General features: G+C 48.0%; 1 protein-coding gene and 1 long non-coding RNA gene across 3 annotated transcripts in view; one reads left to right on the top strand and one right to left on the bottom strand.

The window, feature by feature from the left end:
• The first annotated feature begins 281 nt into the window (after positions 1 to 281).
• Positions 282 to 7,625, top strand: LOC116955367 (uncharacterized). Of its 2 annotated transcripts, XR_012947286.1 has the most exons (3): positions 353 to 2,004; positions 2,987 to 3,180; positions 3,432 to 7,625. It is a non-coding gene; the product is annotated as an uncharacterized LOC116955367 (long non-coding RNA). The 2 variants fall into 2 exon arrangements; XR_012947285.1 differs by having other exon boundaries at positions 282 to 3,180.
• The window catches only part of LOC116955349 (transmembrane protease serine 3-like), a 32,863-nt gene continuing 17,738 nt past the window's right edge, over positions 5,638 to 20,762 (bottom strand). Inside the window, exons 4-13 of the mRNA XM_032976375.2 lie at positions 18,445 to 18,528; positions 18,119 to 18,248; positions 17,737 to 17,844; positions 16,933 to 16,970; positions 15,980 to 16,145; positions 12,669 to 12,841; positions 12,004 to 12,096; positions 11,562 to 11,704; positions 8,943 to 9,095; positions 5,638 to 8,334 (exon numbers count right to left, since the gene is read on the bottom strand). Coding sequence (XP_032832266.2) covers positions 8,323 to 8,334; positions 8,943 to 9,095; positions 11,562 to 11,704; positions 12,004 to 12,096; positions 12,669 to 12,841; positions 15,980 to 16,145; positions 16,933 to 16,970; positions 17,737 to 17,844; positions 18,119 to 18,248; positions 18,445 to 18,528 — 1,100 coding nt within the window. The 3' untranslated portion in view covers positions 5,638 to 8,322. The remainder of the gene's footprint in view (positions 8,335 to 8,942; positions 9,096 to 11,561; positions 11,705 to 12,003; positions 12,097 to 12,668; positions 12,842 to 15,979; positions 16,146 to 16,932; positions 16,971 to 17,736; positions 17,845 to 18,118; positions 18,249 to 18,444; positions 18,529 to 20,762) is intronic.

Genomic DNA, 20,762 nt, shown 5'->3' with positions numbered 1-20,762 from the left:
CACGCGACCACCGCGGCGAGAGGGAAAAGGGCCGTCCATAAATGACGTCACGCACCTAGGGGGGGGGGTCAGACATTTGTGACGATGTGTGACGATGGGGGGGGTGGGAGAGAAATGTGACGTCACATCAAAATGCGCAACTTTAAATAAATATAGACAACACGTTCTACTTAATTAAATAGACTTTTTAATAAATGTTTTCACCTACAATATCAGAGTGCAGCGCCACATTAAATACGCACTACAATGACAACAATAGTTTAAAGCAATTTGAAGCATGTTTTATTTTTTGAGGGTGGGGGGAGGGGCAGCGCTTTGTGACGTCAAATTTGAGGGGGGGGGTCTGACTTTTTGTGACGCCGTGTGACGAGGGGGGGGGGGTGATCCAAAACCGTCCAAAATTGCGTCACGTCATTTATGGACGGCCCCTTTATGGCACAGGCCAGGGCGATAACCTCTTTCTGTAGAACTTATTTCGCGGTTCGTAGTCAACCGTGGTGATCGGAGTTGCGGGGAAGGACAGCAAACTAAACACAAAAAGCAACTACCAGAAACATCGCCTATTGAATGTTCTTATGCAGTGTTATTGACGAACGTGTTGAGGTTTTTGTGTGTGTATTGCAGTATCACCAAATTAATGTTTCAATAACGACAAGAGTGCCCTCTGCTGGATGAGAAGGTACATTGCACACACAAATATCACGGACAAAGCCACGTTGCCACCTGTTACCGTGTTCTCTGGATTGTAAGGCGCTTCGGAAAGTAAGACGAACCCCAAACGAATGCCCTGTGTCAATGAAGTTATACAAAACTGTTCACCTATGCCTTTAATACGAGAGGGAAAAGCGCGTCTTTTATAATCCGGAGAAACGTCGAGCAGCCCTGGGTTACTCTTTGGTTCTCTCTCTCTATGTAAGGCCTCGACACAGAGGCATTGAGTCTCTGTGTGTCTATGTTGTGTCTCTCTGTGTGTCTCCGTGTGTGTGTTGTGTCTCTCTCTGCTTGTATCTGTCTGTGTGTCTCCGTGTGTGTGTTGAGTCTCTGTGTGTCTATGTTGTGTCTGTCTGTGTGTCTCCGTGTGTGTGTTGTGTCTCTTTCTCAAATTTAGTTCTACCTGATGACGGTTGCTTGTGTTGCAATCGAAACGTCGTATTCTATTATTGACTTTATTGTCTTTCTAAACGTGACTTTACCGAAAGAACCAAAGAGTAATGCCTGCAGTCACGAAAGCTTCAAACCAGCCCTGGGTTGCCTACGTGGGTGGGCAACAGGGGCATTGAAGCAACATTCATTGTTGTACTGTACATCTATGCCACCATATCCATGCTTCCGTCCTTCATCAACGCGCCCTGGCCAGCATGCTGAAACATGACCAAATAACTCGCCACCATACGCACGACGTAGGGATGCCTTCATCCAGCAGTGGATTAACAAATGGCTGTAAAATGACACGGACATTATCAGAATCTTAATTTAGATTGGAGGAATCCAGTGTGCTATGACGCTCTTTTTTCACCGATTTCCATGATGTAAATACAGTAACAATTTCACGAATTCTAGATTTGAAGTTTCCGCGACTGCAATGATCCATACTCTTTGGTTCTTTCGGTAAAGTCACGTAGGTAAAGAACCAGAGTAAGTTCACGAATGTTAATGCGCACAGCATTGTGAATCCGCTGCAGATTCACAATGCAGTTAGCCGGCACCAAATCCTCCCCCCCCCCATCTCTGCCGCCTTCTAAATATGAACACGTCAGCCACACGAAAAAGTATGCCGGAGCACCCGGACAATATACGCGTGCGAGGAGGCAACACTCGATCCAAATCACAGATGGAACAAATTGAGATTTGTCCACAGTTGCTGTTCCGCCCTCTCCTGTCGAGCCAAGCCGTGGCGTCTCCTCGATGCCCACGGGAAGGGAGTTTCACGACATCTGCGCGATCCACCAACCCTAGCCTCCCGCAGTGTTGGATTAGGCGCAGCGACGTCCATGGCCACTACAGGTATTTAGATAATTTAGGTAAATTTTCACTCAACTTCAAAATAACGAATGCGCTGGTAATGTTAACCTAAATCACGTAAAGTGTTTAGGAAACACTCACACAGCAATAAATTCATATTGCGAAGACATGCACATTCGGGTCGCCACCTTATTCACAGACCAAACTGAAATAAAGTTCCAACACCACATCGCCACCAGATGTCAGTACAAATCAATTATTGCCACGCGACCACAGACGCCAAACTCCTGAGACAATCGGGGTCAAAGCCGGACAGACGGCAACCCTCTTGCGCGTCTGCACGAAATGCCCCAAATCCATAGCTTACCTCGCCTTTCGCGTCCTTCCATCCACTATTCTCTCTTCTGCACCTTCTCCCTCAACTGCCTCTCGACCCGCTTGCGCTGGTAGCTCTTGGCCCACACGAAGCCGAGACACAGCAGCAGAGACTTGGCGGCGAGGATGTACATGAGCAGTGGGAAATTATCCAACGCCTTGCTCTCGACCAACATCTTGTTGTTGTTGTGATTATTATGCAAGGGGAAACGAGGTTTATGTGCACAGACCACGCGCGGTGTCTTTTCAGCAGCGTCGTTGAGCGAGCGATCCCTGCTCTTGAATGTGGAGTCGCCCAGTGACGCGACGTGTCAATTTATAGCCCACGGAGTTGTCTAGTGATGACCCTGCCGACACGTCGTCGTCTACAAGGACAGCTGCCAAACAGACTGGATACTTCGAGAGACGTCTACGCTTTATTTAGCGTTTGGCAATACGTAAGCACGGCTTTGCTGCCCTTAAAAGGTCCCATGGAGGAATGCCAGCAATGGGTGGCGGCTCTAACGTGGCTTATTCCACGGTGTGGAGTGCTGGGTAATGTTACAGTTGGTGGATGCCGGCGATATGATGACGTGATCAATTCACTCTTCTTGGGTGATATTTTCGTCTTAACAAAATGGTCGTCGTCTCGTGCGTGCTCTGCCACCAGTCACGCGTTTGTCCAGTGCCAGGTGCATGACGAGGGTGACGATGCCCTCTGTCCTCTACTAACGCCGATGATGACTCGGCGCCTTCACAAACCCCAACTCACCGAATCACCCTCCATGACCCGCACAGCAAGGACGTCATCGCTCAATGGGTTAACAAGAGGCGTGCGTATGGAGTAACATCAGGGTGCACCAGGTACGGTTGGGTGGGGGTAAGACGCCGGTTGAAGCGACTTCAGCAGCAGCAATTCTGCGAACACACATCTGCCACGTGTTGTTCTCAGACAAAATGCGACGTCGCCACTTTCTCGTCGTCAAGAGTTCCAAATGGAAATGCCTTCTTCCCACGACACGATGCCAAATGTGGCCGGTTGGAAATAAATGCAACTTCATGTCGAGCACAGTAGGGAAGAGGGTGGCTTAAGAAGGCATTGTTTGTTTGTCCAGGTGCTCACACGTGGTTGTCTGCCGAGCTGCAGACAACAGCAGGAGCCGATGGCTGAAGAGGAGGGCGCCAATCTTCACCTCAACCTGGTCGGAGCTGACCCCACCAGCCCCAGGCCTCACGAGGCCTCACGAGGCGCTTGGCAATCGCTATCGACTCTGGCCACTCTTAATTACGACAGGCTTAACGGCCGGGTAAAATCATTCCTTTAATAATAATTAGCAATAATCGTTTTTGCAATATAGCATTTAAAAGCACAAAGGACATTTACATGCGCGTGAACGAATCCTGACTGCCACAGGTCGGACGTGAAATACAACACTGCGGAGTGGGGGGCTCGTGAAAACGTCAAGACGCGCACGTGTGTGTGTGAGCTTATCATGCTGTGGGGTGGAGTGGTGGTGAGCAGTTATCGCGCTGCGCTATGAACCTGGCGACCCGAGTTCTATTCCCGTTCACGGCCAACACCAGGGACGATTATCTGAACCGGTGGACTTCCCCTTGGTCGACTCGGCCTCAAATGAGTACCTGGTGCGGTGTGTAAACATCGCCACTGGGGAGACAAAGGCAGCCGGGCGTGGTGTCGTCCACCCACCCCCTCGTGTGCAGTGCTGGCCTTCAAAGGTGCTCACTAAACAGCACTTGCCCCAACCGTCTATTCAGGCTATACGGGGGATCTTTGTCATTATACTGGCATACACGGGCTGGGGTCGTCACACCCAACTTCCATTGGCGTCCATCGATTTCATTTACATCGTTGCTTATCTAGCTAGCATTTAGCCGAGCCGCGAAGCCGATGAGCGACCGGCCTGGAACGATCTTCCTTCCGATATCTGGAACACACTGGGATCTGTGCACTCTTAAATCTAGATGAGGGGTCGGGGGGAGGGGGCAACCAAAATAACAATAGCCATTTTTAAAAATTCGGTAAAAAAATGTCTATTTTTATTTTATTATGTATTTATTTTTATTATTTTATTTCCCTTCCACGTGACTTCACCGAAAAAAAACAAGATTTCAAGAGCAGCATGTGGCTACATACATGACGTCACAAAGCAGTCCGCGAAGAGCCGCATGCAGATTCCGGAGCCGTACAGGTCGATCAAGATGAGTAAACTCATTTCTTGAAAACTGCTTTTTGTCTTTAGTTTGTTCCTCCCCCCCGCACCTCCGATTATCCAATACTAATGGAACACCTCCGATGAGCACGGTTGGCTACATGCGGTGCGAAACTGGTCCCCGTCGATGTGCGGCGAGCAAAGCGGGCTTAGGCGCCCCTGTCCCTAACCCTTAAACCTCTTACCCCGAGTGTCACCCCTGAATGAAGCCCCTACAATCTAACCCATGACCTACACAACTCAAAGCTGAAGCAGCAGGGATTGGAATGGACAGCGAAAGCCCAACCCAAGTGAATATGAAAATAGTGTTGTTTTATCAGGCAAGGACCACATAGCTACTAAAGCTCTTTCAGAAGCGACTTGCCCACAAATCATAGCTCAACATAGTGGCTTCGAATGTGGGAATGTATAGCAGCCACATACTCAAGCATGTGTTTATATGTGGAGGGAAAAACCGGAGAACACGGAGGAACATGCACCCTCCAAATATAAAGCAGGCGTCAGGGTAGGGATATTACCCGACCTTCTGTATACTAGGCGAGGTGGTTAACATCTCGCCACCGCGACATCTGCTCTGTGTTTGTACACGTATCTGTGTGGAAGTCGTGTCAGACTTGGTTTCCAACCTGGGGAGAGTGTTCACTCCCTTAGAGAACAGTTATGTTGTAATGATGTGGAAACTACATTGAGGCACCTTCAAGAACACACCAATGGGAACACAGAATCCTGATGGCACAATCCCACGTGTTGGTGTTTGCATCGTTATCACCATTGGGGGATACAATGATGCTGCCCACCCACACAATTCGATTGCCAGTATTTGGAGTCACGATTCAAGGCTTGTATCGATGTCGTGTGCGGGGCCGTGTGCAATCTGCAGTGCTTGCAGGATTTTCAGAAACACATTTTTCACAAAAGCCAGCATCACATGCGACATCAAGTGACGTGGATCGATTCGCACGTGCACGATGCCGGCACCACGAGGTTCCACGCGCGTCACAACAGATTCGCGTTCGTGGAGACGACAGCTCGTTAACACGCGTAGTTCTCACACGGCAGAGTAAAAAATAATAAACATTACAGGCGTAAATCATAACAGAAAGATAAAATCCGTTTTATAATTGCACGAGCGGTAGTTATAACAAAAGGGGGATATCAAACGATTCACTCCATGGGCCACGTGCCACCCTTGAGGAAGCTGAAGAGAGCTTCAAATAAAAACACACTTAACGAAATGGTCACTGGCACCCAACTTTAACGACAACACCAGGGTATAACTTTCACACATCCCTTATGTAAAAAAGCATCAATAATCAGCAATACAAATTATAACCATCGAGATTAAACTGACATTGTATAAAACGTTCTAAGTCAAATTCATCAAGTTATTTTTTTTCACACTTGGCAAGAGAAAATAATGAATGCATACTTATATTAAAATTTCCTTCATCCGAATTAACCATAAGATTAATCAGCAGCAGCCTAAAGCTCTGGACAATTTAATAATTTGACACTAAACCATGAGTGTAATCATATCAGGCAGTAAATAGCAAAGCACCCATCATCATACTAAGTATTCCCTTAGCTGTTTGCGTATGATAGGCTGCACCATACACGACATTCTGCGACTGCTCGAGACCGTGAATGGGGCAGCCTTCATCTGTTGAACAGCCAGAACAAGCTGAATACGAAGGCCAACATGGGTTGAGTATGTAAGTATGTATGTTGGGACTTCTTTCGCACTGTACGTGGCCAACCGTGCTCATCGGAGGTGCGGGGAAAGCACAACTTGTCATCACGGGGCAGAGAATTGCTAGTTCAAGTCCAATTATCATTAAGTCTTAGAAAGAATATCGACCGATATTTTGGCAAAAACATGGGCCAAGCATGTGATATATTTGGCTAACTGCACCAATTTTCACGAACAATTGACTGGCGCGGCCTAAATTGAAGCTCCGTAGACGCATCGAATGGGCGATCGACCAACGTGGTTGAAGTATGGTTAAATAACTCCCCACGACCCGCACGGTTCGAGGGAGGGGCCCCTCATCCAGCAGCGGATTGACAAAAGGGCCATGCTGTTCAACTACAGCGCAGTCCTACCGTCGACGTTTGAAATACATTGCGCGTCAGTCTAATAAGTGACTTCACATGACTTCAGATTCATCTGTATATATTTTAATGTTAATTAAAACGTCAACCAATATACGGTGCCATGTTTGAGTGATTTGCGATCACTCCCGGATTCGTTTTTTCTTGATCGGGCAACTCAGTGGTCGTCTGGCCCAATTCTTTGTGAATCGAAGAAATGATGCCGATAACACCTTGGTCCTAAACCCACGCCTTTACAGATTGGCGATTTGTATCTCACTAACAACCAAGTACGCCACTCACAAAAAAAGCGTGACTCATAAGTCAATTAAAATCATAAAGATGTTAATTAATGTAGACTAAATATACACGGTTTTTTTCAAGATTGACAATCAGACAAAATGATGAAATGATTTCATTAGTTTGACTTCTGCTCCGATAAGCACAATGATGCCATATATAATTTTTGACATTTGCATTGCCTGCATCTTGCTAAATGTTCTGCGATGTTAAAGACGATTTATAGTCCTGTTTGTATCGTCACGGCCTGCACAGCGACACCCACATGTCAAGCAGTTGCACCTTGAAGCTACAAAAACTATCCATGGTCAGTGCGCCGTGTAACAGCAGCGACGGAATACAAAACCCTTACACACACGTGGAAGCGTTTCAGCAGAATCGCTATAAAGTAAAAAACAATCTTATGAGAACGTGTGTTTTTGCAGTTCAGGTCAGGATCACAGGCAGATTAAAACTGTGACAACCTTTTAGTCTAGGGCCCAAACCATTTAAAACGGCATGACCATGTCCTGAGCAAAGCCAGATGGGTCAGAAGAGACGGGAGTCTCAACATTTGACTCCACGCCAAGGAAACAACTGTTCTGTTGACTGCAGCACTCAAAATCGAATTAACTCGTACGCTTGTAAAATAAAAAGTGTAAATCATTAAATGTGTTTTTTATTTAAATAAAAAACTTTTTGAACATCGCTCGTATTGCAAGCTACTAAAATGTTTGGGTACCTGCAGATTCTTCATTTGATGGTAAAGGGCGCGGCCGTCCAGCGTCCGACTAAGGTGCACGGACATCGATGCGACTGGCATTTACCAGGCTTGTTGCGACTGTGCTGCATATGCAAGGGTGTGCGACTAACGTGTATAGTTATTGCAACAGATTTAGGTTTCGTCCTCAAACAAAAATCTGGCGCAAAAACGTGGACTTGATAACTGTATAGCACGAGTAGGAATAATGGAGATGGGTGCGTATGCGCGCGCACACACCAACACACATCTATAAGCACATGTTGTGTCAAAGCAGTGGCATAGCTATCGAGTAGCATGCAAACGGCTTTGCAACTGAACCGGGCTTCCGAGGGGCTGGAGAGGCCCAGGTGCCGAGCTACAAAGGAGAGACGCCAATTGAGCAGGGAGCCCCATTTCATTTTTGCATAGGGCTCATGCCAATTATCCAATGCCAATGGGTCAGAGGGAAAGTCCCAGTACGGTAAGGCATGAGAGAGATAAGGCAAGGAGAGATAAGGCAAGAAAAAACGTGGCAGGCAGGACCAAAGCAGGATTCAAGCAGGTGAAGAATAACGTGGCCAGGCAAAGTGATCCCAGCGCTGAACGGGCGAGGCCTGACGAGGCGACGGGATGTAAAGTCCCCTCCTCTTGCCGTTTGTAGAATCAGTTACCTTCCTGAAAGTATAACAGGAACAATTATTATACGTGTATTCAAATACAAGCACAATGTACACTGTACACACACGCGTGCAATGAGGCATCTACCATACAAAAGGATTACAGTCCCAGACCAAGCAGCTGGTGAACTGCTATATGGTATATAAATGCATCTCTCTATCCAAATTATTTGGTGACATTTCCAGAAATTTAATTTCTAGAAATTTAATTTCTAGAAATGTCACCAATTACCTGTTATGCCTTTTAAGGCCACAGTGTTATTGACTAATGTGTCGAGTATTTTTTTACATTTATCCCACTGCAGGGTTTTAATATAAACTATAAACTGGAAGCAGTACACATGCAAAGCACGTATGTTAAAAACATTAACACATTTGCACACGTCATGTACACAGTAGCTAAGCACCTAGCACGTGGCATGAGACGCGTGTCATGTGGTCGGAAGGTTGTGTTGTGCTGCGTTGTGACGTTTGACAGCTCTCCATGGTGTCTTCACGAATGGTGGCATCGCGTGCCATGCGGTGTGGGGTGCAGAGTCAGTGAGGACGAGTGGGATGCGTGTATCACACGGTGCACCGATGTGCTGGGTGAACTGTGTGCCTTGCCTGCATTGTTCCGTGTATCCAGTCAAGGTACGCCGTGACGCGGGAATATACTCCAGGGAAATTGGTCAGTGCGCATCCCTCCCCAAAGCTGGTGGCCCCGACAACAAACCAGGTTGTACCGGTTTGGCATACCAGAGGGCCTCCACTATCTCCCTGCAGCACACACAGGATACATAACACATTGTATTACACCGGTGCAGTTAAAGGCCTTTTGGACCACTTCTCTTTGCATTTGTTTTAAGCCGGCAAACTCCGGACCAGTTTTAACTTTCGATGTGGGGAGCGATAGTGCAGTGGATAGCGCGCTGCACTACGAACCAGACAACCTGAGTTTGAATCCTTCTCACGGCCAACACCAGTGACGATTTTTTAACCAGTCCTGCCTGGGTCTACCCTAGGTCGACTCCGCATCAAATGAGTACCTGGTGCAGTGTGTAAACATCGCCACGAGGAAGCCAAATGGCAGCCGGGCATGGTGCTGGCAACCCAGCCCCTCGTGTGTCGTGCCGGCCTTCATAGGTTCTCAATAACAGCACTTGCCCCAAGCCTGCTTAATTTCTTTGTCTATGAATAAGTGACCACACTCTACAACCACGAATGAGATCAAGAACATCTGAGTCGACGGAGTGGAATGTCAACCATTGACACTGAGCAATGAAATCGGCTCATGCTGAGGAACAGACATACCCCGGTTTAGGCCCAGGATGCATTCCAGAAAACCAGAACGTAAATCAAAAGTACCTAAATGGAAGCATTTTTCCCCATAAGAAATAATGTCATTAAATACGGTATGTGGGGGGGGGGGGGAAATATTAAAAGAGTACACGTAAAATAACCGAGAGTCAGTCGGGGAAATAACCGAGAGTCAGTCGGGGAAATAACCGAGAGACAGTCAGGGAAATAACTGAGAGTCAGTCAGGGAATAACCGAGAGACAGGGAAATAACCGAGAAACAGTCAGGGACGCTAATGCTTGCTTTGGCGCTTCTGGACATCTGGCGCCTGAATGTTTGCCGAGGAACGTAAACAATGTGGGGCTTAATGGTTAAGTTTGTAAATCTCGAGTACGTTAGGGCGAGGTACCACAGTACATAAAATGGGATTTGGTTTCAATAAGTTGAGTATGTTAAGCAGGAGGGTGTAAACCGGGGTGTTACTGTAATTGAATTGTTGATAGATCATGGCTAATGATGATGATGATGACAAACACCAGAGTATACGGACTCCCCACCACCATTTCGATTTAAAGCTTTCGTGACTGCAAGGATTCATCTTCTTTGGTTCTTTCGGTAAAGTCACGTAGAATGAGAATAAAATAATAAAATAAAATAACACAATAAAATGATCACGACGTTTCGGCCACAACACAAGCGGCCTTTTTCAGGTGAAAGGGACAAACCTGTCGGGACGACAGAGCTTCAATGAACGCTGTTAAGATTCGCAGCGTACATTTATTATATTGATGTAATTTAGACTTAGGTTTTTCACATCGGTTTACTGTATGATAGTTGAGTTGTTGCAGCCCCTTTGGCGTCCATGTACTGGTGCCTCTGTGGATATGTAGGCTTTGACTTTAACATAGCTATTTCTGAGACCAGTGACAAGCTAACCCTCAGCTATTTCAATGCTAAATTCTCCTGTTTGATTTGTACTAGGTGCCTCTGTGGATGTGTAGGCTTTGACTTTAACATAGCCATTTCTGTGACCAGTCACAAGCTAATCACTCAGCTATTTCAATGCTAAATTCTCCTGTTTGATATGTAAACCCCTTTGTCAAGATGCCTCACTTCTCTCAACCAGCTTAAAAGACACTGTTAATCTTAACAGTGTTCATTGAAGCTCTGTCGTCCCGACAGGTTTGTTCCTTTCACCTGAAGAAGGCCGCTTGTGTTGTGGCCGAAACGTCGTGAGAATTTTATTGTGTTATTTCATTATTTTATTCTCATTCTACGTGACTTTACCGAAAGAACCAAAGAAGATGAATCCCCACCACCAATTCTGAACTGCTGTTCTCTTTTACGCTAAACGGGCCCCATAGATTACGTGGATCCCAACCTAATAAATGCGGCACACAACCCAGCAGGTCCGACTGCTGAGGAGGCTCGGAATGTCTAAACCGGTACGCATGCTTCTGCAAAAATTTAGCCAGGAACGCCCATAGGCTGAATTCAACGTTTCGTTTTCAGTGGTGAAGCAGACCTTTGTCTCGTTACCTTTATTGCCTAAAATCTACCACATACTTGGAAATGCATTGAGAGACATGAGTAACCTTTGAATTATAGACAATACACAGGTTAAAAGGTGTAATAAGTGGGCCTGTTCATGATGAGCGGTGAGAAGAGATTATGGTCGAAGGGTCAAGAAGCAGCGCTGAGGAATGGCTCTCACGCCCGAGAGGAAATCCAGCTCATGTGCGCGTACTGCTTGGATAACTACATCGCAGGCCAGCAGGAGACGGTGCTGGCATGGGAATGCGTTCATCTAGCAGTGGATTTCACCATGGCGGATGATACTGATAATCCGCCGTGACGCGTGTGTACCGTAGGCCGCTTATGTGCGTGCATGTGGAATGTGTAGATGCCCCATGGGGTGGACAGCGTTCTGGTGGCTCGTGCGTTACCTGGCATGCATCCTGGCCTCCTTGCATGAAGCCGGCGCACACCATGCGCGACGTGATCTGCCCATTGTAAGAGTTTGCGGCGTTGCATGTTTCGGTGCTCAGTATCGGCACCATTACTTCCTGAAGAGTCGTCGAAGCAGGACCTGCATGTCACACAAAAGCACACACATCCAAGCAAATACAGATCAGCACATGCCCTCGCACCGTAACACAAACGAGTCATCATCATGAGCCATGTTCAGCCTGGAGGATCATCCCTCGACTGGCCTTGACTCTGGCCTCAACATAAAAGACTTTCAGCCTTGCTTGGCTTCGTGGGCCCCATGGGCCCCAGCTATCTGTGGGCCCCCGTGGGTCCCCGTGGGCACAGTGCACTAACCGCTATGCCCGCGAGTGCACAAGGAAGTGAAGGTGGTCTAGTGAGGAAAAGACACCACGTTACCTGAGACCTTTGTGGCACCCCACCCTGTGATCCAGCAGTTCATTCCCACTTGGAAGTCCGTTTGGTAGTTTGGCAAACAAGCTGGACCGATCGCTACGACACAGCAACCAAAAACGAGAACATTAGTCCAGTGCACTTAAATACGCGAATACAATGCAGTGACCACAACCAATCAACTCGGCAAGGCGATCGTGCAAACACTACGGGCGCCGAGTGCGCATACCAGGGCAGGTGCACACACACACACAGTGGACAGTGGCTGCTTAATAACAAGTGCAACGTGCTGCACAACCCGGCGACCCCAGTACACTTCCAGACCACGGCTAAAGGTCAGTGATGATTATCTGAAACGGTCAAGGTCCCCCCCCTCCTCCTAGGTCGACTTGGCCTTAAATGAGTACCTGGTGCAATGCGCGAACACCAGTAATGGAGAGACAACCACAGCTGAGCATGGCGCTGGCCAAACCACCACCACCACCTCATACTCTGTGCCAAATTTAATTGGTGCCCGTTAATAGCACCTGTCTTCCAACAGTCTGTACAGCTGTTTTAGGGGGAGGTGCGGGTCTATCTTTTGTCTTTGCACAGGTGTTCAGCCGATCGCGAAGAGTTCGTGCGTGTCCGCGGATTTGGCGAGTTTGTGCCGCAGTGTGGAGGACACGCACTGTTGCTCATGCTCAAGGGTTTGCTGAGCTTCACGAGGGCAATGTCATAGTCGTTGTTGGTGTTGTCCACGTATTGCGAATTGGTGATGATTTTGGAGATGCTGTAGGGTTTGGAGCCGGGCTGAATGATGATGCCCAGGTTCGCCTGCCAGCTATCGCTGACCGCCATAACCCTGCAACACACCGCACCAGACACACAAACATCAAGCTTCCAACTAGCGCGTGCATGAACAGAGCAATGGATGCGTTAAAATAAAACATTTTCTGAGTACCCAGCTGAGAAACTTTTTTACATTGATAAAATGGTAGGGGCTTCACCCCCCCCCCCCCCATCCACAGGGGAAGAAGAGGAGACCCCACATGTATATACAATTATTATTAAGAATCTGGATGCCCAGCACATGATGGAATTAATTTGTATCCGTGCTGGATTGTGACCACTGGATGAATAACGAATGCAAAAACCCAGGTTTCTTTGGGGGCTGTATTAAAGTTCCATGAACTCCTGAGGTGGAGGAGCAGTGTTCATGGAATTTCGCAAGAAACCCAGCAACCTCAGTTCAATTCCGAGCCACGACAACTATCAGTGGCGAGTGATGTCTTAACCAGTGCTGGGCCTCCACCCATCACCAATGTGCACCATCCAGTTCAGCATGGTGAAATATGGTCAAACGACACAATGATTAAAACATGTGGAGAGTTGCATAATTGAGTAAATTCACAAATGGCTGCAAATTTTTTTTAAATCCGCAAAGAAAGATTTGCTTCAAACAAAAGTCTCTTTGTTCATTACGTTCACGTACTTTCCACCAACAGTGGTATAATCTACATTGCATGGATTCCTACACAGAAAGGGTTCACCCTCTCAAGATCGGCCCCACAGCCTTCTGGGAGTGCATAACTTCAGCACCATTGTTTCAAGACCAGCAAACTCTTGAGCCGTTTTGATATAGTGTTTAATCAGCGGTGTGGTTAGCTTGAATTAATGCTGATGAACTGCCTGCGAGGTTCGAGGTGCGGTCACCCTCTAGGACAGGGGTGGGGAACCTTTTTTCTGCCAAGGGCCATTTGGATATTTATAACATCATTCGCGGGCCATACAAAATTATCAAATTTAAAATTAGTCTGTTATATTTGGTCAAACATTTAATTAACTCGCCCCTAATGTGATGGCTGCAACTGCTTCTCTTTGGTGAGGCGTGTGGTGATGTTAGCTGGTATTGATGATGTTGCTACTCGCAACTGCTTTTCCAGGTTTGCGCCTAGATTTATTGAATTTCGAGTCCCGCCTGCAGTTGCCTTGGCAGGGCCACACCAAATGATTTCGCGGGCCTTACATGGCCCACAGGCCGGACTTTCCCCACCTCTACTCTAGGATATGGATCCCCAGCCTGGAGCAGGGAATTTCACTGGGACTTAACGAAATGCTTCAACGCGACACCAAAATCAACGTACTGTGAACAACCGAACGGGGAAGATGCGACCTTTCTTGCGTTCTTTTGATGCGCAATGCATATTTCACGTTACGTTCCACATATCGGGTCCGAGGTAATTAATCGGCGTGGGTTCTCCCGGCCCAACGAGCATGGCGCCAAACTCCGTCGCCCGTGCACTGCCCCCCCTCCCCCAGCGCCGGCGGAGGGAACGACCTCGTCTGTCGCGAGCGCGTCGTTGCCGACCGCGCGGGACTTGTGCGTGCAATGTGAACGGACGGCAATGTTTGTGCACGCACGCGTGCGTACGTAATGCGTGCGCACGTGTACATTGCTGCTCTTATTACACTGTCGTATGGCACATGATGGAGAAGCAAAAAGTCCCCATTTTAGAGGTTCTGTATGTTACTGTTAAACTTGCAATGTCATTGTTATATTTTATGTCACGTACACACTTTTATTTAGAATTGCTTATTGTGCTTAATTTGTTGTCCTTCTCCACCTCCAATTAGCATGGTCGGATACGTACAGTGTGAAAAAAGTTTAACATACATATATACACATGTATGGTTACGAACGCTGGTCAAACATGCACACCTCCCTAGTGCGGTAACCATTATTATCGTCCGCACACAGTGCATCTCCAGGAATGCAGGTAGACGGGCCAGTGGTGCATTCTAAAGTTTAGCAGCGTCGGCCTGCCACTCCCAGCCTTCTCTGAACACACCGCACTGTCCAGCTCACAAATGCCTCAATCCTTCACACTCTGAAGACTTGGCACGCGCTTTACCTCAGGAGAGACCGATAACATCTCGAGCCAGAACCGACCATACCCGATCCCCTCCTCCAATATGGCATCTCACATCCCTTCCCCTCTTTGAACACAATTATGGCCGTATGAACAATCCCTCGCCTGTATTCCATAGAACTCACCCGAGCATCCACATTCCTGGCAGCAAAACACTGCAAATCTTTGCTAAAAACTACAGGCGGTGATGTTTTTTTTGGCCTGTGCTTGTACACCACTGCCAGTGCAATCCTTTACGTTACATATGAAATACATATAATAATGGCGCATAATATAACAAAACAATCAGATTAAATGGGACTGCCTTGGCGCCCTGCGTATTGGACGAGCAGACAGTTGCTTCGTTGCTATCGCACCAGCTACCCGAGCCCACGGCGGCCTTCAAGAGTGTCCCTGACACGGGGCGTGAAATTAACTTCTCGGAGTTCCGCCTCGACACAAGAGGGAGGGGGGTTGGATTCAACTGGGGGAAATAACAAGCAAAAAAATAAGGCAAGTTCGTGTCGTGGTGCATGCTGCAAGTTGGAACTTGGGTTGACTTAAGCGTGTTTATTTGGTTCAGTGCTGTACTTCCAGTGCAAATAATTATTGCTCATCAGATTCTACACTGCAGCTTGCTCAGCATAAGCCTGCGGCTGTAAGTCTCTCAACCTTCAGAACTTCACAATCTTCAGCACTGAAAATGCACGCGCTGCTAGCAACACCAGAAAAAAAATGATCAAACCCAATAAAAAAATTATGTCAATTACCATTACATTGAATAACTCCAAACAAGTTTTTTAAGGCACACATTTCACGGGTAATACGTATTTATTTATTTATAACTTTAAAGATTGTCTTTGCCGTTTCATGAATCTTTCGTCAGGAGGATAAAACACACACTTTCGATAATTAAAACGAGCGACGAGACAATCGCCCCGTGACGATATCGTGCAAACCGGACAAATGTTATTACTGTGGGTCGTATATCATACGACTTATCGCAAGGTCACATCACGGCGACCCCAGTGCTCGCGAGCGGCGCGGTAGCGCCGGGGCCGGGTGTAGCACATCGCCGGACGAACACTCACCCCTGAAAGCAGTGGGCGGCAGAGAGCACCCACGTGGGGGTCAGAAGCGTCCCGCCACAAGTGTGTTGGCCGTTAAATTGCAGCGAGACTTGCCACGGCCACGAGCCCAACTGTGCATCTTGCCCCCCGACAATGCGCGAGGTGCTCTTGATGCTGGACCCACACGCTGAGCACAGGCACGCGCGCACACCACACGAGAGCATGCAGCAACGCTACAGAGCAGGCTTCGTTGACTCGACAGTCTCTCTCTCTCTCGTCGATCTCGCTTTCACCTCACTGTCGTCCCCACTGAAACTTTTGTCTAAAGTTCTCTTGAAATTTGTTTACCGCTGTTGCATCTCACCATCTGTAGCTTTAAGTCTCAGCCGGCCATATCTCCCGGCAGGCCACCGCCAAGAGGCCTTTACGGGCCCGTCAAACAGAAGAACTCTGCCACAGGTGGCCCGAGCGATGGAGAGCATTGCGTGTGGACAGCGGAATGCACGGTACGCGGCCTCCCAGGCGCACGACGCGGGCGTGCGGACACACCGCGCATTCATGCCGCGTGCGGACACGCCGCGTGAACGCCACGACCCCACGGTGCACGAGCAGTGACACACGGCAACGCAAACGCCACATGCAAACACACGACCACGTTCACCACGAACACAGGCTTATAAGCAAGGGTGGAATAGTATACGTCCAGCCAGATAGTGATTTTAACTCATTTTTCATTTTACTGTCATGTGTGCGTGGTCACTGTGGAACGGTTCTAAGATATTTGACGTTTCGTCCGTATTATTTGATATAGTTGCTCCTGCAGTGGCGTCGCTACTCCAAAGAGCCCAATTTTGACACTGCTGGGTCCGGTCATCGGCAAGTCAATTTAATTATATATATAAAAAAACAAATTCTATATATACACACACACACAACATATAAAACGCCGCATTTAACGTGCAACGTGAACTCACCTAGGCACGAAATGCTGACGACATTACCCGGGCAATTGCTGTGGAAATAGAGAGGGGATACATTAATTATGGTGTAATCAAGGCCACGTCACATTATCAAGAAACATTTAACTCACTCTAACCCCTAAATAGAATGGGTGGAACAATGATGCAGTGGTTTATGAACTGTTCTATGAACCTGGCCACCTCAATTCATATTCCTGGCCATGGCTAACAACCAGTGGTGAGTGAGAGATCTTAACTGATACTGGGACCCTCACTTCACCACGCCACGTTGACCAGCATGGTGAGGTATGGTCAAACAACACCACACCCTATGACCAACACGTTCATCCAGCAATGGACAAAGGATCATTTTTTTTAGCATTCGGTAAGATATAATGAAATACCAAGGGTATTTTTGTTACATCACTTGAAAAACACCTACCACGTGGTGGTATTGAGTACTTCCAGCACTTTAACAAGACTCTTAGAAATACTCCAGAGACTGAAGCTCCAACATTAGGGACACATAAAGAAACCCACGAAGGCGAAAAGCACGCACAGTGCTGGAATGACGAGTAGATTGGCTCAAGAGACCATGGTAGACTGCGTGTCAGCTGGGACCGTGAGTTTAGAGACCAGAGCAGGAAGCAGTGGAGACGGATCAGTGAAGAAGACGACACTGGAAGAAACTTTCACAAAGCAACGCCGCACACGGGCGGCTCGGCCAGGGGCGCCCCCACGGTCGCGAACAACGAGGAGGAGAAGGAGAAGGAGGAGGAGAAGGAGCGGGGTGTGTGCAAGCCGCGCCGTCGAGATGACCTTGGGGCGTAGACGAGCTGGAGGTTGGCACTGTCAGCAGCGCCGTTGCTCACGGCGACAACAGCCCCCGCCGAAGGGGCGATCGAACTCCACGTGACAGAACCGCGGCTACAACCACACGCGCAAAAACAATTAAAAACCGCACACAACACGGCACGCTTCACATAGAATGGCAGAAAATCTCCAAATCGCAGCTAATTAATGATTCCAAAGCCATCGAATGTGGCTCGCAACACAATGGCGGTGTTCTTTCCCCGTGCCATCCCCGTGAGCTCCTGCGGTGTTGCGAGATAGCACTGCGTTCGTGTGTGGTGTGGTACCCGCTCGCCCTGTGGGTTGAAGGGCAGCGTGGGTGTGCGCGAGATCCTGCGTTGAGCGTCACCTGTCGTATCCCATGAGCACGCAGGCCTGCTCGGCGTAGGCGCTTGTGAAGTTTTCGACACACACCATGGAAAACACGCCGGCTGCCGTGTTCCACACCTGCAGGTACGCTTGATCTCCACTGCTGCGTGCTGCTCTCCACACAAAGACAAAGATCCCTATGTACAGCCTGTGCGGGTTGTTGGGGCAAGTGCTGGTAGTGGGCACCCATGAAGGCTGGCAAAGCGCACGAGTGGGTTGCGTGGCAAGTACCACGCCATTGCTGGCGTTTTCACACCACACCAGTGTGTGTGATCGGTGTAGCCCCGTGCGCGGTTTGTTCCTTACCGCATCCTTGCTCGTCTGTGCCGTTGACGCAGTCTCTGACTCCGTTACAACGAACAGAGTCGGACTGACACGGATCCTTCAGCACTGCACGCACGCAAACACACACGTCGTTTAGTCTGGTGATTGTGGCGTAGCCTGGCCAGCATGGGGCCCCGGTGCTAGCAATGAAATGGGGGCCCCCTTTAAAAAATCTCCCTGCTCTTCGATGCCCGGCGTATGGGCTGCTGCGGTCCGTTGGCCCAGGTGCAGCTGCACCGCCTGTACACTGCACAACTATGCCTTTACCCGGTCATACTACAATACAAGTTGATATAGCATCGAAATACAGCTGCAACCTAAGACGTGTCTGAAACTAACGAACCTTCTGCTTGAGGATGCTTATTACAGGTGACAAGCCACGCAAAGTGGGCGACACAATGTGTTTCAGGGCGAGCACCATCAGGGGTGGCCCTAGACTAGCTGCCAGCAGCTGGGGCCCGAGGGCGAACCATGCAATAAATGTCCCCAAACCCCAGGGGCAGACCTAGGCTGAGGTTTGTTTTGGTAAACTGGGAAACATTTTGCCCCTATTTTACATTTCATGTTTTTTTAACCATTTTTTTTAAACAGAGGCATAATTATTCGGTTTGTCCATCCATCTGTACAGATACATTTTCAGAAGAGATTTGTAAACGACAGCTAGACGATATATTTCAGTTCGAATTACGGTATTTGTTCTCAGAAATGTTAAGTTAATTATAATTCATATTCCCTCTGTACGGGAATAGAAACAATGACATCTTCGTTATTTTTGTTTGTTTTTAGTTAGTATTTTTTCCCCTCGAATTTGGTGCCCCACTCAACTTGGCGCCCTCGGCAACCGCCTCGTTCGCCTATATGGAAGAGTCGCCCCTGAGCACCATGCCCATGCAACTTTGCCCAATGCCACATTCTTACGCAAAAAACAAGTTCTCACTGAAAGCAAATACACGACGAAGAGGAGACCGACCCCCCCTGGGTCCACGTGTAAACGCAAACTGCGTTTGAAATCGCCAAGCAAATTAACAGTTACCCTGTACGTGCAGATCCTGTTCCTGCCATCCAGGGTAGGGTAATAATTATTTAACAAAATAAGCAGAGGACATGGCGGCTTTGGCCGAGGGTGGTCTAGCCACAAGACTCGCCTGGCATGCCCGTGCAGCTGTCTTGGGATCGTGTCACGAACCGTAGTTTAGCCTCAGGCAAGAGATTATTTATTGTATTCTCTTATTCTTACAAGGAAGTGAGACCTGTACAGTGGAGAGGCTCAGCAAAAACAAAGCAAGCCAGAGCTTGGGACGCCCCCCAGCCCAGTAGCTCAGCTTCATAAAATAATAGGGGTGCACCAATCACAATGTTCAATGGCAGTTCTAAAATAATTATCATTGTAATTGGTGCATTACATTGTTACGCCGCTTATCCCGAAGAAAACATTTGTAGTCATGTGATGCCCAAAAATATGTGTTTGCTAGGGCCCCCAAAGAGCTGGCCGAACCACTGTGCCTGATCGTATGCAGATAGTTCATGCACACACACACAACAGCAATAATAATAATCATATCAACGCCTTCGACTCTGGAGTCTCAAAAGCTTTTTCAGGAGGGTCCTGCATTTTTGGGTTATTGGGTAAATGATATCGATGTACGTTTGGGAAGAAAGCGTAGTGTCTGGAGAAGACCCACACATCGGAGGGGACAACACTCATCACTCCACACAGTTGGATTCACACGACGGTTCGAGTGCCTACGACCTCATCCCTGTCTGTACAAGCTCACGAGAGTGCCTCCGTCTCCGTGGGTGAGGGTTGTGCGTGTGGTGTCATATTTACTTGCACTAACTACTGAAGTAGAGTTCAGACACACCTTTAAGGCCCATATTGGCTGAAAAATTTCAATAACTATGTATGTTGAACTTCTTTCACACCATATGTAGCGATCCGTGTAAATAGGAGGTGCAGGGAAGGACAATAAAGTGTCAGGTTTAAGTAGCAATAACAATATGGATCAGGGATATTGAAATTAATAAATAACGCAACTTAACTCTTACCCCTGATTTATGATCTATCTTTGGCTTCACTCAGAGGCCACTCCAAAGCACGTCTGCTCCCTGCTATTGCCAGGTCCTAATTGACCATTTGAATCATTTGGCGGGACCCTGGGGTCCCGCAAAAATCAGGTCAACAATTATTATTTTTCAGTCCGCCCACTCGTGATCCCGACAGCAACGCGACAACGCCCTCCGGTCAGCCGTCGATCCTCAGCTTCTTTGCCAAGGCGAGCCCGCCCCCGCAGTGAATTTTA

The sequence above is a fragment of the Petromyzon marinus genome, chromosome 3 (genome assembly GCF_048934315.1).
Source record: "Petromyzon marinus isolate PM22_M1 ecotype Great Lakes invasive population chromosome 3, UKy_Petmar_22M1.pri1.0, whole genome shotgun sequence".
In the NCBI taxonomy this organism is placed as follows: Eukaryota; Metazoa; Chordata; class Hyperoartia; order Petromyzontiformes; family Petromyzontidae; genus Petromyzon; species Petromyzon marinus.
Note: the sequence above shows the minus strand (reverse complement) of the source record. Positions and strands in the feature narration are given on the sequence as shown.